The sequence below is a fragment of the Doryrhamphus excisus genome, chromosome 3 (assembly GCF_030265055.1).
Source record: "Doryrhamphus excisus isolate RoL2022-K1 chromosome 3, RoL_Dexc_1.0, whole genome shotgun sequence".
In the NCBI taxonomy this organism is placed as follows: domain Eukaryota; kingdom Metazoa; phylum Chordata; class Actinopteri; order Syngnathiformes; family Syngnathidae; genus Doryrhamphus; species Doryrhamphus excisus.
Window position 1 is genome coordinate 5,445,727 of NC_080468.1, and position 19,651 is coordinate 5,465,377.

The following is a 19,651-nucleotide window of genomic DNA, read 5'->3' on the forward strand; positions in this document are numbered from 1 at the left end:
ATTAAAACTGCCCTTTAAATAAATGAACACTTGTTAAACTGGAGCTGTGAGCCCAGAATGAGTACTGTATTAAAATTTTAAGTTTTATCTCTAAATCAGACCCTTCCCACCTACCAAGCCAAAGAGCCACTTTAAGATGAGGATCACATTGTCTCCATTCTCACTAAGACTTTCTTGCCCTTGTAGATTTCTATATGCTGCAACTTGCATCACTCTCCCTCCCTGCACGCCTCCTTTTCCCAACTCCTCCACCCCCTGCTTTCATTGAAATGGGCATCACGACTCCTCCAGACTTGCTTGTTCTGCTCATATGAACAGGAGTGGGGGGGGTGGAGGGGTGCAGATAGAAAGCACAGTGGCTATATATGGCTTTACTCTTGACAGAAGAGCAAAGAGAACCATGCTGTCAGTATGCTCATCTCCCTTCATGTTAACCTCCAACCTGTTGGAAGCCTTTTTTTTTTTAAGGATGGTGGCTGCACATCAGTGACATATAGCATCACAGACTCTAAGCCAGCCATCTCAAGAAGGAGGATAACAAACAACCATTAAGTGTCTGCTATGTTGACAAACTGCACATCCCAGAGGAGTGGTTTCACCACTGGGAAGAATATGCTGTGGCTACAGGTTTAATTAAAATTAATAAGGTATTGCAAATGACATGGTTTATTATTCTGGGGGAGAAAACTCAATACCAGGATATTATGTTACTGTTGATGTCTTGGTGCCCTAATTACAGTGGGAAGTAACTGGAGCGCAATTGAGTTTCTGGTTTTTAATTTTCTTGGAAAATAGTCTTCAAACATCAGCAAGCCTGGAAAGAGCGTATCAGTGATGGCAACAAGGAAAAGCATGATCATAGGCAAAGAACCTAAACTTAAGCCTCTTAAAACAACTTTAAGAGAATGCTTTTTAATAAAGAGTAATATGTTTATCTTTCCAAATTCTCATGCACGCCAAATCAATATTCATTTTCTACCGCTTTTCCTCATGAGGGTCGCGGGGGTGCTGGAGCCTATCCCAGCTGTCTTTGGGCAAGAGGCGGGGTACACCCTGGACTGGTCGCCAGCCAATCACAGGGCACATATAGACAAACAACCATTCACACTCACATTCATACCTATGGATAATTTGGAATCGCCAATTAACCTAGCATGTTTTTGGAATGTGGGAGGAAACCGGAGTACCTGGAGAAAACCCACGCATGCACGGGGAAAACATGCAAACTGAGGGTGGAATTGAACCCTGATCTCCTAGCTGTGAGGTCTGCGCGCTAACCACTCACCCGCCGTGCCGCCATTCCAAAAACATGCTAGGTTAATTGGCGACTCCAAATTGTCCATCGGTATGAATGTGAGTGTGAATGGTTGTTTGTCTATATGTGCCCTGTGATTGGCTGGCGACCAGTCCAGGGTGTACCCCTGACAGCTGGGATAGGCTCCAGCATGCCTGTGACCCTAGTTAGGACAAGCGGTATAGAAAATGAATGAATGGAAGCGTCTCTTTATACTCGCACGGCAGTTAGGAGTCTTCCTTAAATCATTGTCTGTGTACAAATACTAAAAGTTGTATTTTATTTATACAGTTTGAGCCTGAAACAAAGGATGTCACTTCACATTATTCCCCAAGGGAAAAATTGTTTTGAAATTAGAACATTAGAGATGCTGTCCTTGAGCCAAAATTGGAAATAAAAATTAATTGGGGACTATAATGGCGGTTAATGGTGGCTGTGTATTTTATTAGCTGTTTCACTGCTCTCTATTTTATAGTTGAAGTTTTTTATTGTGTCCCCCTGCCCAGCCTACATTCTTATTAGTTATCACGTCCTACTGCTGTGCATTCTAATGCAGCTATTGTATTGGATCTTTCAGATTGTGCGAGTGTACCTAAAGTTGTGTCTTCTAAAGATGTAATAATGACAACTTGCACTCACAGATTTACGCCCACCACCATTTATACACCAAATGCTTAATTGGAGCATTTTAGTGGATCTCTCCAGAGTACCTGGCCATCTGGTTTACAAAACCCTACAAGAGCAGCAGGTGGGTTACCGGAGCTGTGATCTCCAACCGGTCCACCTCCCACATGACCAACTTCAGAATCAACATTAGTCAGTTTGACTCCCACACTGAACCCTCTGTACCAGTTCAGCTCCCGCGCCTCCCATCTGGTTGCCGTTGGACGCTTTTTGACTGCACGGCAGGAAGATAATAGTTTTTGGGTTAACACGTTATTGCTGCTGTGCCAAATATGTAAGACTCAAGTACACTTAAAGGATAATGTATCTGGGCGCAATCTCGTTCTAATCCAAATTCCTTTCAGTTATCTCCTTATTTGCTTATTATCTGACTGAACATCTCAGAGCTTAAAATAAGAGGGGGATATGCAAATGAGTGTAGTTCAGACAAATGATAAAGTCACCGCCGTGTACCATCGCTGACTGTCATAGGTCAAGGCATCTGTCAATCAGTCATATCCTAGTCTAAACTGCCACAACTCACAGTGTAAGGCGAGGCAAGGGAAGTTTATTTATGAAAAGTGCTTTATAGAAAAGAAAAGAAAAATGACTTCATAAAATGACAATATTCCCTTGATTTTGGCAATGTTTTTTAGGTGGTAACAAGCTGATGATGTTATTGATTTAATGTGGCTGTTCAGAGCTGAATCCATTATGACCCCTAGGTTTCTAACCTGATGATTAGGTTTCAGAGAAAGAGCCTCAAGGTGACTTTGTGTTTGTGGAAGCCAAAGACAATGATTTGTGTTCTTTGCATCGATGCAAAGACAAAATAAATCTACAGGACCATGTTCACCTGTTGTCAGTGACACGTAGATCTGAGGTGTCTGGGAGGACACTTTGCAGCTTCATATTAGATGGCCTAAAGTCAGCATGTACAAATTAAACAATAGCGGCCCCGGGATTGACCCCTGGGGAACTCCACGGGTCAGTGACCATTTTAGACACAGTTACCAATTCCAACAAAGTTCGGCCTGTCCTTCAGATAGGACTTGAACCATTTTAGTGATTTTGCCTGCATCTGTGTTCAGATGCATGTAATTTGTCACCTTGATCGGAGCTGTCTCAGTGCTGTGGTGGGGCCTAAAGCCTGATTGGAAAGTATCAAACACGGGGTTAGAGAAAATCAGTCAAGTGTTGGTATAAAACCTTTTCTAAGACTTTCCCCAAGAACGGCAGGTTTGATATGTGCAGACAGTTGTTCAGTACTGTGGCATCAAGACTGCTCTTCTTCAGAAGAGGCTAAATGACTGCAGTTTTGTGGGCTTTTGAAAAGGTTCCAGTCTCAAATTAGATGTTAACTAGATGAGATCTGCTCAGAACAGATTTTAGAAATCTAGTGGGTAACTCATCATGGCAGCACGTTGATGGACCCACACCGCAGATTATCTCTTTGATTGTTTTGTCAATGATGGGTGTGAAATGTGTCAGCTCGAGGTGTCTAGAGTTTGCATGTTCTCCCGTGCATGTGTGGGTTTTCTCCGGGTACTCCGTTTCTTCCCACATTCCAAAAACATGCTAGGTTAATTGGTGACTCCAAATTGTCCACAGGTATGAATGTGAGTGTGAATGGTTGTTTGTCTATATGTGCCCTGTGATTGGCAGGCGACCAGTCCAGGGTGTACCCCGCCTCTCGCCCGAAGACAGCTGGGATAGGCTCCAGCATGCACGCGATCCTCGTGAGGATAAACAGTAGAAAATGAATGGATGTATGAATGATACATATTTTTTACTAATGATAGGACATCTTTAACCATGGAACAGCATGATTTATCAGTTCATATGTTTTTGAAAAAGATTGAAGCTGTGAAATTTGAACTGCAATATGGAGAGGGACCTAAGACCCAAGATGCTCGACTCTACTTCCATCCATCCACTTTCTGTACCTTATCCTCACGAGGGTCACAGGTATGCTGGAGCCTATCCCAGCTCTCTTCGGGCGAGAGGAAGGGTACACCCTGGACTGGTCACCAGCCAATCACAGGACACATATAGACAAACAACCATTCACACTCACCTTCATACCTATGGACAATTTGGAGGAAAACCGCAGTACCCAGAGAAAACCCACACACGCACAGGGGGGGAACATGCAAACACAGAGATGCCCGAGCAGGGAATCAAATCCGGGTCTCCTAGCTGTGTGGCCTGCGCCCTAACCACTCATCCACCTTGAAGCCTCAACTCTACTTCATTGGTCAACATCAGCATCCAAAATCCTCTTCTGTTTGTCACTAACTTGCACAAACATTTTTCTCTGTTTTGCAACTGCATCTCTCCAGGTGTGAGTGTCAGGAAGAAAAGCGATCACTCACTTGGAAAGAAGATACTTGGCACCACCTTCTGGTTTGCGTGTATGCAGTACATTTGTAGACTTCAAATATAAAAACCATGTGGACAAACACATCCACTAACTTTTCCGCAGTGAAAGTGGCTGCAGTGAAACACCGCTTTACTGCAACCTCCCTCACTGTGGCACATTTTGAACACGTGCAAGCATCACACAACATCTTCATTATTCAGCAATTCCCAAGGCACCGCAGCGTAATGTATTCACTGCGAGGAGAGCGGCAAGGACAAATATTTGACATTCTAATGACCAGGCCTCATGTTTGGGTGTCATCACTGCAGAGATGTTGTCTCTGATCAAGTCAGCATGACGGACTAACAGAAGGAGAATGATTAGTCTGTCTCATCTCCTCATCAACATTTGCATTATTACAGGTAGCTACTCTTTGAATAGTTAGCCATGAGTCACAGCTAATGGGTGGGGGTTAAACATGGACAACACCGCGGCTTGTAGAAAGCACACCAGCATGCAATCTTGTAAGCACAAGGGGTGGAGAAAGGAGGGCTTGGAGAGTGATGCGGAGGCTGAGGGATCAGGCTAGGAGAATGATTAGCTGTCAGAACAAGACTGGAAGGGGCAGAGCTGCTTTTTTTTTTGCTCACAAGACGCCAACATAACATTTGCAACAGGTTTAAAAGCAGCCCTTACTTGTTTTCAACATGACACCTAAAGGTACAGCAGAATGCACACAACACCAGAAAACACTGTGTTTTGCACATCTGCTGTATAAATACAAATAACAATCATCATTCACTTTATTTAGGCCAACTAACACAATTAAAGAGAACCAATAGAACACTATATCAAGAAATGTAAAGTGGGTGCTAAGTTTTTAGACTTTTAGAAATTCGGAGTTGGACCAAGAGGTTTGGCCCCTAAAGTTGCTAAATTGTTCTAAACTGCCATCAGCTGAGACCAGAATTTATTTATTAGACTTCAACTCAGTGAGCATGCAACAGGCTTAATGGGTGAAGGTTTATTGTGCAGTTTTCTGCTAAGTCCTGTTTTCTGCTAAGACCTAAGTCTCCCTTTACCCTCACACTTTCTGAACTGCAGCGTCTATTAAGTCTATGAAGGGCTTACGCTTTGTCACAACATTTACTATGTCTGTTATTAATGTCATAGGTGATTAGTCAGTGTATTTATTTAATAAGAAAAAATTTGGGGTGCTCCGATTAATCGGTCAGTGATTGGTATCGGCCGATATCAGTGAAGAAGGACGGTATTGATATCGGCTAAAACTTTAAAACGCAGATCAGCTCCACTGCAGCATCCAGAACAACCACGTCTGCCATGTGTGGGACTTCTTTGTAAGAGTGATACAAGTGTGGGAATAATTTGGGGATGAGTACCACCTCAGTAAGGATTTGGGAGCTTGCAGACACTATGTAGCACTCTTAGTGCAGGAGGAACCTTCGTTGTGTGCGGGGCTGTGTTGGACTCCAGATGATGTATGACACTGACAAGTGTGACGAGTGAGTGTGTACACTGATATTTTATCTCCGGTCCGGGCACAGAAGAGAGCGTTGGCTGCATCTGCAGTTCAGAATGCAGCGGATGTGGCTGGAGGTGTCTGAACCTGCTTTCCATTCAGGTTTTCAGTTAATAATGCAATAAGACTAGAAATAAATGCATTATGAAATACAAAACGTGAGTTGTGGGTACCGACATTTGGTACAAACAAACATATTGGCTTTGTTTAACTTGAAATAAGCTATGAAAATAATTGTTACAAAAATGACTAGCTCTTGGCCATTTTTATTTTGTAAAAGTAGCTTGGTGACCCCTAATATAGCCAGTACAACATTGAAACATTTACATTGCATGTACGTATGTGATCGGTATTGGTATCGGTTTAGGTCGAAATCACTCATGGAGAATCGGCAGAATCAAATCTTGATTGGAACATTTTATTTGTATGGCACTTTTCTAGAAAGTCAAAGACGCTTTGCATAAACTTAAAAGCAAATTACACACAAAATTGGATAAGAAACTTCACTTTAGTAACTTGTTTGAACACTTGTATGATAGTTAAGAATGTTAAAATGTGTGCTCAAACATGGCCTGTACAGTGTGTAACGGCTGTATTGTATGACGGTGGAACTTCTACACTGGAGTTTGATTTTCTTTATTTTATATGTGAAAATGTGTTTCTTCAGATTGGGTGGTAGCAGAGGTTCCATTATATAGGTTATTATGATGATTTTCAAGTCAAACCCCTCACAAAGCGCAATGATCTATTTTAGGCTCTAAATTAATTGAGATTTTCTTCCTTTTGTCTCTGCAGGCTATGCAGCGGTTCATTCTGCAGCAGGTAACGGTCCAATTTGGCAGTGACAGCACCTGAAATGGACCCAAGCCATCCTCGGTGTGGGAGCGAGGACAAGACTGCTGACTGGGAATTAATGTAAGTAGACACTTTTACCTTGAAGAAAGAAAGGACACTGGTAGGGAAAACTATGGTAAGCGTGCGCACACACACACACACACGTCCAACTGCTCTGTGACATTTTGTGACAAACAAAACTGTTGAGTCCATTTTCTGTGGACAGAGACATATAGATCGTACTATATAATGTCCGATATCATTCCTTATGCCAGTGCTTTGCCTGGGGTGGATAGTGGAATGTTAAGTGGGACTTTGTGTCACACTGCACCACCATAGTATATTTTACATAAAGATGTTGCAGCAGTGTGGCTTTAAATATTAATCAGTCTTGGTCATACTGGAAGACCAGGAATCATCTTCTCGGTGCTGAATTGTCCCGATAGAACACATACATGCATAGATTTAAAATGACTACTAACGTACAGGCTGTGGCATTACAGCGGTGCTGCAGTGCCATCCTATATGTGTGTGTCTGTGCATGTGTGTTTGCTGGATCATGACTTTGATCCCTGCAGCTGCCAAATATCCCAAGCTACCTGGGCCTGCTGTCAGAAAGACATGGGCGCTCCGCATAAAACATCTGCTCTGACTGAGACTTACTACACCTTCGCATGTATGTGAAGGTGAAAACATATGCTCATGTCCACCTACAAAGCAGACGAGACGACGCTTCATTAGGTACACCTGCACAATTAAATGGATGGGCGAAACATATGCTCTATTGATCAAATGGAAATTAAATTGATGTTATACTATTAATAGATTGGGCGTTTTAATGATGTTCTAGCTGACATATGTCCCTGTGAGCATCAGAAGTCTATCATTGCGCTCAATTGTGCGCTCCACTTTTCAGAGAAGAGCCGCCATTTAATTTGTTTTTTTTATTTTGTTGTTTTTTTTTGCTCGAAATAAAATGACAAACAAAACAAACAAATAAACTCCTTAGTAATGATGAAGTGAAGTCATATAAACACAGCAAAGCACAATGACAAACATAAACGTAACCTGAATACCTCTCTGAGGGTCAAAACTGAGCATTATCATGTTTGTATTGGATCTCATGTGATTGTGCCAGTGTGCCTAATATTGTGTCCCGGTCACATAAGCTTAAGTCTACAAGCAGTGGTGCAAATGTTCCCACACACTTGTGTCAGAAATGTAACAAAATAGGACATATCCATACTTCCCACGCCAAGTTTTCAGATTTAAGGCAGCAACGCTTTGACACCAAGTCACAATCTCTGCCCACCTGTCCCATCCCACGTGGAATCCTGCGAGGCAGATCGCCACTGCCTACGGTCCCGGCATGCACTGCACCTGACAGCAGCTGAAGAAGCCGCAGTGACCCATGAAGAAATCTCTAGTGGCTTTGCTGCTGTCACTCACAGACAAGATCTGTCCCGCACAGAACCTTAGACCACCTTGGTCTCGCAGCAGAGTACGAATGATCTGTGTTTATTATATCTGGCATATCACTGCAGAAATTGGTGCTGTAACTGAGCGGTTGAATTTATCCTGGTGTTTTGCTAAACACTCCTGTCCAACAGATGCTGCTTCTATAAAAAGATTTTCCTAAATACTGTAGGGAAACGGGGCTTCCTGTCACACAATAGCCGTACATGAGGAGAGGCCATTCACTTGTCATTTCCTTTTGGATAAGTTATCATAATGCATCCCTTTTTGTATATTTTTGTGACAGTGTTTCATCGCCTGCAAAGATACGCAATCTCAAAAACGCTCAGAATCTTGATGCCAAACAAGTAAAACTCGAAGGATGCTTTGTCAACACAGGATTCCAATTTTAGACTACAGGCTCCACCTGCAAGAAACCTGCAGCCGCTGGCTCGCGCTTATCTGATTTAAATGTGTTCCCTATCTGTGCATTTCGCCCAGGTTTCTAAAGACCAAAACACAGATGCTTTGAATCGCCTGAGGGAGGGCGTTTGATGAATAGTGCTGCAGGATTGAGATGGTGTGTTTACATTAATGTATTGATTTTAATAGTTAAGACTGTTCAATCAAATAGACGTTGATCAATCTAGCGCTCACATTAACAAGGTTAGGATGTGCACTTGTTTGTCTTGAAGCAACAGAGCCCAAATTCACTAATTGGCAGCATCCAACGTAGCTCAAATAGCTGCCTGAACAGGTTGCTGAAGAAATCTAAATCACATATTGAATTGATAACTGCTATGGTGTGGAGAAGGGGTTTAATAAGCTCTGCTTCTTCCTGCTCCTTTTCAGACATGAGGTGAGGTGTGTGTGCATGTATGTGTGTATGTATGTATATGTATGTATATATGTGTGTATGTATATGTATATATATGTAGATATGTGTGTATGTATATGTATGTATATATGTGTGTATGTATATGTATATATATATATATAGATATTGTAAGTGTATTGTATTGTAAGTGTATATGTGAGAAAGTTAATAATGTAACATAGTATGCATGTCTGAAATAAATTAAGAAAAGAAAGAAAAGAAAGAAATCTAAAGTTCTATGTTATAATGCTAAGCAAAGTGAAGAAGATAAATATATAGTATTGCAACATCAAATAGTTACGTGTCAACACAAGGGATGGGTACAAAACTGATTTCTTATTGGGCTGCACGGTGAGTGAGTGGTTAACATGTTAGCCATGCAGTCAGGAGATCAGGAAGACTTGGGTTCGGTTCTCTGCTTGGACATCTCTGCAGTGGAGTTTGCATGTTCATCCGGTGTATGCGTGGGTTTTCTCCGGGTACTGCAGTTTTCTCCCCTATTAGGTTAATTGGTGTTTATATGTGTCCTGTGATTGGCTGGTGACCAGTCCAGGGTGTACCATGCCTCTTGCCTAAAGACAGCTGGGATAGGCTCCAGCATACCCACAACCCTGGATGATTTCTTATTTAACACAGACTCTTGGAAAGTGAATAGAGTGAGGTTCCCTAGCTTGAAAGACTTAACATGTCAACAAAGAACGGTCATAAAAATCGACATACAGACACATGCATCTATTTTTGGGGTTAATGGACTTGGATGTTGAGAACAAATGATAGAGTCATTGACTGGAGTGTTGCGGACAGAGGAGGGAGGAGGACGACACAGACAGCACGTTCCAATCCACAGGGACTCTAACTACCATTTTACATTACTATTGATTTTAACACTGAGACATAGCATACCATCGATCTTGGCGCCAGTAAAAGCAGAAGCACCTTAGTGCCACACAGGCCAGGTACATATGCAATATAAAGATATAACGCACGAGTGCAAACACACACACATTAAATAGGAGCACATGTAGAAAGACACGTGCCATCACAAATCAGATTGGAAGGAATCCACTATTGATTGACAGTCCACTTGTGCCTCTATATAGGTTCTACCCCCACGCTGTGCTCCAGGGCATGCCTGTCAGTCCTGCTATTACATGAGTGGGGGAAACTGGTGCATTGGGCAATTAATATTCAGAATCATTACTCTTTTGGTTAAAAAAGGGAGGGGGGGGGGGTGGTCTGGCCAACAGGAGAGAGTCGGGGAGGATGGTGGAAGAATAGACAGGATGAGGTCCAAGGCCCACAGAGACACATAATGTTAGAAGACATTATAACCTATAGATGAGCCAAACTCTGCTCTTATACTTCAGAGGTATTTCAATTAATGGGCCATTAGGCAAAGTAATCAGCCTACTCCAATTGCTTTTTATTTAAGACCTGAAAACTCATTTGACATGGAAGGCTGGAATCTTAATGAACAGGAATTAATCACGTCGGTAGGGTGGCATAGGGATACAACACCTGTGGCTCAAGGTGAATTGGGAGCCAGAGGGGATAATCACTAAAACTCCATAGAATAAAATCAACAGGTCAGAACGTAAATGCTATGTCCAATTAAAAATCAGAACACACTTTACTGATCAGTCAGCCGCTCGGACAATCAGACACCTGCCCCTCCTCATAACATCATCCATTAAGTCATGATGAAACTCACCAAAGTTTGCTGGTATTGAAGCGTCTGGTTCTCAGTCTTGTTCTTCACCATGGCCGCGGCATCCTCATTAGGTCAACAAACCCAAGACCCTCCCGAGTTTGAAGAGCTAGTTAATTAATGCTCAGTGGAGGACGCACACCGTCGATCGCCATGATACAGTATGTCAGGTCTCACATGACAGAAGCTCCTCTCTGCGCATCATGACGCCAGGCGATGCTGAGCCGCCGCAGCCCGTGTGTGTGAGGCTGCAGACTCCTGCAGGTCCTGCAGCTCCCACTGCCTAACACCGCCTCCCTGCCTTACTGACAGTCATCCACAGTGCTGTGCTGTAGAAGTGGTTATCTGTGGAGCTTACTGTTCATCACTGTGGATTTACTTGTTTGTGTTGGAGAATGGGGAGAATAATTATATTTATTATTATCTGTTTTTAAAACTGTAATTGCAATTAATAATCATGATAATATATATACGTATATATTTTTTTTTTATATATAAGACAGCTGAGATAGGCTCCAGCATGCCTGCCACCCTCGTGAGGACAAGCAGCAGAAAATTAATGAATGAATGGATGAATAATAATTTGTTATTTTCTGATTGTGTTAATATCATTTTTAATATCCTAACTTTACAATTCCTGTATGCAAGTTTCCTTTTTAGCCCTAGTGACCAGTCAAGGCCTCTCGCCCAAAGACAGCTGGGATAGGCTCCAGCATACCCGTGATCCTAGTGAGGATAAGTGGCATAGAAAATATTTGGATGGATAGAAGTTTTTTTTTTTACAAAAAAAATTGTTTATTACTTTATTGGGCTGTTTGTGCTTTAGTTGTCGGGGTTGGAAAACAATAGTCAGTCACACCCTGAAGTGGACATTGATTGTCTATCATTATGTTAAGGCTAGCATCTGCAGGCTTCCATTGTAGTTGGGAGGACCAAGTGAGGAGCGGAGAAAATAGAGCAACATAAGGAATGAGAAATGTACATTTAAAAAACGGCGCCATTAATAAAAGTAGAGTGATATGCCTTCTTGGTCAAATTGAATTTGCTTACCACCGAGCTAACGTTAGCAGTGAAGATTGTAGCAATTTAGCGAGTCATTGAAAACTCTTGAGAACACCCCGTATTTGAACAAATCTGCCATCGACAGGCTGATGAGGTGTTGCAAACTGCGTCCAGTGACTCATCATGCAAGCCACCGTGCAGGACTACAATTTGAGCCAAAATCAGCAACGCGTATGTTATGATCTAATATCATCATTGTACGAAAAAAAAACAAACAAGCCTAACATTGTGGTAGAGAATTCGGCCAACCCAATTTTAGCATTAGGTCAATTGATTTGAACAAATACAGTATTCCTGCTAATGTGCTAATTAAGGTCAGACTGATTTCCTGGTAGAACAGGCTATGCTTTGTTGTGACTATTTGCTGGTGGCTTGTACCCCTCTGTCTCCAAAACAAGTTTATCCAATGGCGTTTCCATGTTAACAGGTTCTGATTAACCGGAGATATGTCCTTGCACCTGAGAAAGTCCTGATAATGTTTGCATAACTATTCTTCTGTCCTGTCCTTCGGAGGAACATTTGCAGCAAACTGTTTTCAACTGTCTTCCCTTCTGCAGAATAAATACCCATTAAAGACGGATCTGTCATTCAGCAGTTTATTTCTTCTCTCTACCAGTGCTCATGGAAATTTTCCAGTACAGTTGTTATAACTGGAGCTAACTGGACCTCAGCTGGCAACCACAGGTATTTGGGGGGTCAGACACTTTATTGATGGACATTTTTGTTTTCTTTTTGTCTACAGCACTGTAAAGTAAACACTTCAGTGTTTCATACCTGTATTGCTCGGAAACATGTTTGTACTGTTTTCTGATGTTTTATTTTCAAATTGTTTAGAGATTGACAAAAGAACACAGCAATATCCCCCCCGGTGTTTGAAACACTTGGGTTTTTGGAATGTGGGAGGAAACTGGAGTACCCAGAGAAAACCCACACAAGCACGAGGAGAACAAACTCCAAACATTCAAAAAAAAAAACAGAGCAGAGGATCGAACCCACGTCTTTGCAATCTCCTGACTGTGGCCTACATGTAAACCACTCACACACCGTGCAGCCGCAAGCATATTCCAAGACTTTTCTTTAGGAGTGAAAGGTATGGATCAACCTGAAAGCAGAACTTAAATAAAACTATTAAATATAAATTAAATATTATATTGAATACTAAATTGACTATAAAATCTGTTTCTCTTTAGACCAAATTATGACAAAATGATGATTGACACCCAATGTATCAATCTTTTGATCTGCCGCAATAATTGAATGAATTTAAATGAAGATACTTCAAAGTGAGGGCTATTCTCAACAATGTTTATGTGAGATCAAAACATAGATTAACACATTAATTGCCAGGAAATAAATTAATTCCAAATCATAATTAATGTCTCTATTTTTTTTTATTTCTTAACAGAACTAATATACTGTATACACACACACACACACACACATATACTGTATATACACATACACACAGCTGTTGGCTCTGCTTCATCGATCACCATTATATTAAAATTTGCATCATAACCCCCCCATTTGTTTGCCAACTTGCTAACAACCTTTGAGACACTTTTTTCCCAGCAGGTCTCGGCAGATCTCGTCACGGCTGCATCTCTCCAGGTCACTGGTGTGTGCATGAGTGACAGCAATAAAAGCTCTGACTGGCTTGAGGAGAAGTCGTTTGTTCGCCATGAATAACTTTATAACCCCTGAATATAAGACAAGCTTTCTTTTTCCGATTTTTTAAAAGAAAAAAAGATTATGTCCTATATCAATGGAGTGTATACACATCTAAGGATGGGGGTTTCAATTTGTCAGGCATTATACCTTGATAAACGCTCACAAAAACAATTATTGAGTTCCAATGTTGGCTCACATTGTCATTTATATACAGTTTCACACAACGATCATAACTGATGCAACACAGGATAAGATTTTAGCAGCCTTTTAGAACCCTTGCACATTCATTACAATTTGTCTTCTCCAGTCGAAAGACATACGACTGTTTTCACTGGCTGAGTACTCCCCCTGATGAATCATCTGAGGCCTCATGACTAAAGCAGTGGTGTATCCATTTGTAAACACTCTCAAATTGATGCAAGCCCAACAAAAGAATAAACAGCGGCTGTTGAATGAAAGTCAAACACTGTGTTACTTTTTGAAACCAAAAAGGCAATCAGTGGGTTTTGATTTGAAGTGGTTGACTGAATGAAGAATAGCAGGAATACTTTCCAGCTACTGTTTTGTTCATCTGCATTTTTAATAAGTCTTGCTGCCAATTCAAATGTAACACATTCTCTCCATTCACACATTGATCTTGGGTAACAAACCAAGAAAGATGCATGAAAATGAAGAAAGGAAAGCTGGAGGATTTACAGTATTTGTAGAAAGAAGTACACCTCCCAGTCAATTAGTCCATTGATTTTCTATTTGGGGTTGGGCAAGGCACTTTAGTGTCGGCTCAATGTTACTTAACAGTTTTGGGAAGGACCTTTGCTGTTCCCAGTACACAAAGCAAAGTCCATAAACAACTTTACTGGGGTTTTATGCTAAACCATAAAGGAAATCAACCTCTCTAAATATATGGGCAACATAGCACCTTTGTTTACGGGTAAAAACATTTTATTAGTCTGACCCAGCTCAGTCATTAGCAACCTGGGCAGAGTAATTCACGGTGAATCTTAATGGCTTTATGGGTCAGTGAATCATTTAACATGCTGTGCCCGACCCAATTATCATCAACATAAATTGACAAAGACAAACACCAAATAAGGGTTGACTGTACAAACTTTATGACATGATAAATATTTCAGCTTGCCAAACAGTCACTTGAGGAACATTTTACAGGGCTGCATTGCTCACAAGTGCCGCAAACATCCACTATACAGTACATGGGGTGTCAAAAGTGCAACTCGCAGATCATTTGCGGCCCCACTGCTCATTCTAAAAATACAATTACACATAACAGCAAAAGTGTAAATTAAAGATTAAATAGGCATAACAAGAAGAAGTTGAACTGTTGATGCTTTTTAAAAATATATACTGTATACAACATCTTAGCATTTTGCATTGGTTTTAGTCTTAATAAAATCTTTGGGCTTTTCCCTTCAGGGGTCGCCACAGCAAATCAATCTCCTGCCTTCTGCATCTGTCTCTCTCACAACAACTACCCTCATGTCCTCCTTCACTACATCCATAAACCTCCTCTTGGTAGCTCTAAACGCAGCATCCTTCTACCAATATATTCACTATCTCTCCGCTGGACATGTCCCAACCATCTCAGTCTGGCCTCTCTGACTTTATCTCCAAGGCCTCTAACATGTAATGTCAAATTTAGTCTTGACAAAATGACAAATATCAAAATGGCCGCTTTGATTTTTCAGTATGCTGCCTTCGGTGGACAAAGTTTGGAGACCACTGGCTCAGGTCACACAATTCAGAGATGCTCATTCTTGCACACCTCTGGTACTTTGGTATGCAGTGGGCTTTTTTTCACACTTACAGCGTTAACAGTGTTTCTTCATGCCCTCTGTTGGGAAAAAGTTGTAACTGGGATCATTCCCAAAAGCAACAAGCACATTCTGAGAATTGTATTTAAAGAATGTACCACCGATATACTGTAGTGGGATACTATAGAACATAGAGTGAAAAAAAAATACGGCATCGCATTAAACAAGTTATCTGCTCACAGGCTTTCCCATCAAACGCTCTGATCTTTTGCAAGGTGAAAACAGACACCCAGCACACGCCAAGCTGCCAGATAAACAGTTCAAAAGGTATGGACAATGGGCACGTGCAAAACCAACTAAGTAGGCACTCTGGGACTACCAATTAAGAGTTAATGTAAATGTGCTCTACTATGTTTGGCTTTAACATCATCTCTTTGCAGAGAAGGGTGCCACTGATTTCGTGTTAGCCACAAACAGGCTAACCAAGGTACTGTGACCCAACAGCAAAAGGAACTAGGTGCTCTGCAGCCTTGAGCCCAAGCACACTGACCCATATAATAACATCTCCACAGGGTTCTAAAGAAATGTACTAAACATCTGAACACAGGGCGCATATTATGGGCATGCCACCTGCAGTGTCTCTTTATGAAAATAGTTTTCTGTCATTAACACACAAAACTCCTACATGACAGATGTGCATGAAGGTGACCTTTTGCAGGACATTTTGGTGGAGTGTAGCCAACTATGCTTAAAACATTCATTCATTCATTTTCTAGCGCTTTTCCTCACGAGGGTCGCGGGGGTGCTAGAGCCTATCCCAGCTGTCTTTGGGCGAGAGGCGGGGTACACCCTGGACCGGTCGCCGGCCAATCACAGGGCGCATATAGACAAACAACCATTCACACTCACATTCATACCTATGGACAATTTGGAATCGCCAATTAACCTAGCATGTTTTTTGGAATGTGGGAGGAAAACGGAGTACCCGGAGAAAACCCACGCATGCACGGGGGAGAACATGCAAACCCTCGTCTCCTAGCTGTGAGGTCTGCGCGCTAACCACTCAACCGCCGTGCCGCCATGCTTAAAACAGTTTTGTTATATTATTTAAGGGCACAAATTAGGTAATTTTATTTCTTCTATTTAAAAGAGATACTTCTGAAAGTACATAGAAGGCTAATTTGAGTATTTTTGTGGTTATATACAACTGTTTCTGCATAGTAAGTCCAGGCTGTAGGCTTCCTCTTGCCAAAAGTCAGCTGGGATAGACTCCAGCATACCCCTAGTGAGGACAAGCAGCATAGAAAATGGATGGATGATGGATGCTCTGCATAGTGTACAACCACCTGTGTCTTTCGTTTTCAAGTTTCTCGAATGTAAACCATCCCTGTTGCAAGAACAAGCACTCTGCGAGAGAAACAGCAACCAGATAGCAGCAAATAAAGCCAATATCTCAGTCAGACCTTCTCATAGCATTTGTCCTTGAGCAGAGATGTGGACAAAGTTGACTGCAGATTTGACAGTTTTAGGAAAAACAGCAAATGAGCCAGTCACCGTTATAGGATGTAAAATACTTACGTTTCCCCTGGGATGACTTTCCTCCCTTTTTCCCACCACCTTTCCACCCCTGCGCTACGGATTCCAAATCGTCAGCTGTATCGGTCCATTTCACCTCTCAGGATAGAATAAGTTGAACCAAGGGCGCGCGCAGCCACAGGTTGTGGCGCCCTCTTTAATGTCCAACGTGATCTGGCTGCAGATTATACGAGCGAGAGATCCCAGTGGATGCCGCGGACCGGCCTCTTCCACAAACACAATCCATTAAGCAGAGCGCTGAAGTTGCCGGCACTGCGCGTAATTAACGGCTTTTGCGCACAGCAGCGAGGCGTCTTCTTGCAGCACTGGACCTCCCGGGCGAAAAAAAAATTCTCTCTATATTGCCGATTTATGTGGGAGAAAGACAGCGGGGTACCGGCAGTCGTGTCCGTGATGCAATGCGGGTAGCGTCAGTGCCCCGTCCTGCAGCTTTCTCCATGCGGAGAGATAAGCTGTCGCCCCGGTCATTATCTGGGGAGCTGCGGTGTGCATTCGTCTTAATTTCTGCATTGTCTGCAGAGATAAGGGGGAGGGAAAGTATGCGAATGCTCTTCCTTCCTCAGTCTCCTCTCTCCTCCACCTCCTCTGTATATGTACACAATGTGTTTGGGGGTCTAAATTTAGGCGTTGTGCGTCTCAATAATGACCCCCACAAACAAAAGCTCTGAGGCTGCAAAGAGCCCAGTCAACATCCGAACTAATGGTGGGGCCAAACACATGAAAATGGATGGTGCATTTTCCCAATGATGACTCCTGCCCGTACCTTTTGACAGCTGTTATACCTCTTCAACCTGACAATCACATTGCAGCGACAGTGCAAACGTTCTCCCAGCTGTGCCCCAAAACATATCCAACCTCACAATAATGACTTATAAAATATAAGTAAACACATTTAAACATAAAGCATGATCTGAACACATGTGAAGCAAATAATGACAAAATATCCTGTATACATGTGAACACGCTATGTTGTCTTTTCCATTAATAACTGTTCCTAAAACTGGATTATGATTAAGTTTCATGCATGACAGCCATCAACACGACAAGACATCTGTCCATCCATCTATTCATTCATATTTTATACTCCAATGTACTCGATAGCTTGGGCATCTCTGTGTGGAGTTTGCATGTTCTCCCCGTGCATGCGTGGGTTTTCTCCGGGTACTCCGGTTTCCTCCCACATTCCAAAAACATGCTAGGTTAATTGGCGACTCCAAATTGTCCATAGGTATGAATGTGAGTGTGAATGGTTGTTTGTCTATATGTGCACTGTGATTGGCTGGCGACCAGTCCAGGGTGTACCCCGCCTCTCGCCCAAAGACAGCACCTGCATACCCACCACCCGAGTGAGGATAAGCGGCATAGAAAATGTATGGGTACTCAATAGGCAGCCCGTGTTCTACGTTGTGGCTGCCAAAGCTTTTCATTTGGCCCATCAAAGAGCACTCAAATAAAGTAAAGAACTCAGTGTTCATGCAGTACATCCTCTGCTCTGTCAGTACATGGTGAAGCAGTACGGCAAAACAAATATGGCACTACTGAGCAATGGTCGCAAGTTACCACAGGGTAGCTCATAAGTTGCCATACGTGAACCTGACATTTTTTATGTGACATATTCACAAGATCACGTGGACATCTTATGAAGTTCTCATACCTGGCAATTCACAAGAATTAGAAATAACTTTAAAAAAACACAAACTCATTTTCCACATCATGGAGAACAAGAGTACAAATTTAAACGTATACATACATATATCTGATAATGTGCAAATGTAGGATAGGGCCCTTTACCAGTGGACACCCTATTTTTGCACTTGTGTGAGTAACTTAATTAAATTGCCTGCACAGGATCTCAAAAAGGTTTGTACACACCCCTCAGGGTCGATACTACCTAAATTAAACTTGGATATTTTGAGTATTGATTTTATATCCACTAAAATTGCTAAACACACAGCCATTATTATCTAAATAGCTGGTAACACAAGTGAGTAGCAAGATAATTGGACATTGTCTGTAGTGGTGGTGAGTGTTGCACTGGTGCGGTGATTCAATTAGGATAAATTCCGACATGTTCTATGGCATTCTGAAGCAGAGCATGATACTCTAGCTTGCATGACAGTTTGTACCTGTGCATTGCAAAATTTATTTCTAAATGAAAATGTCTGTTTGCTTTCAGCTTCCAATTTGCACAGTCATGTTCAGTGGTTGGGGGGGAGGAGACCTGAGAAATTCAGCCAAGGTGGAAATATTAATTCATTCATTCATTTTCTACCGCTTTTCCTCACGAGGGTCGCGGGGGGTGTCTTCGGGCGTAAGGCGGGGTACACCCTAGACTGGTCGCCAGCCAATCACAGGGCACATATAGACAAACAACCATTCACACTCACATTCATACCTATGGACATTTTTGGAGTCGCCAATTGACCTAGCATGTTTTTGGAATGTGGGAGGAAACCGGAGTACCCGAAGAAAACCCACGCATGCACGGGGAGAACATGCAAACTCCACACAGAGATGCCCGAGGGTGGGATTGAACCCTGGTCTCCTAGCTGTGAGGTCTGCACGCTAACCCCTAGACCACCGTGCCGCCTTCCGGGTAGTATGGCCGTAAGCTGGAAATATTAATTATCCAAGTAATTTTATCAAGTTTCTGCAACTTTTTTTTTATGATTTTTTTTGTTAATTACTAAATGCAGAACATGTATTTAAACATATTTAAAATGCTAAGTTTGTGCAATTACCAACATTATTAAGCTAAGACAATTCATAATAATGTTCTCATAGTAATATTTCTTATTTTGTAAGGATGTATTTGATTAA

The 19,651-nt window shown here is 42.0% G+C and overlaps 1 protein-coding gene across 6 annotated transcripts in view; it reads right to left on the minus strand.

The window, feature by feature from the left end:
• Positions 1 to 17,371, minus strand: part of clcn2a (chloride channel, voltage-sensitive 2a) — a 48,313-nt gene extending 30,942 nt beyond the window's left edge. For 5 of the 6 annotated variants that reach the window (XM_058067257.1, XM_058067255.1, XM_058067260.1 and 2 more), the window contains exon 1: positions 10,737 to 10,951. In XM_058067257.1, the coding sequence (XP_057923240.1) occupies positions 10,737 to 10,787 (51 nt within the window). In that variant the 5' untranslated portion in view covers positions 10,788 to 10,951. Of the gene's footprint in view, positions 1 to 10,736; positions 10,952 to 16,813 lie in introns of those variants that run through there. The other variant, XM_058067259.1, reaches the window with a different exon arrangement.
• Positions 17,372 to 19,651: the final 2,280 nt, after the last annotated feature.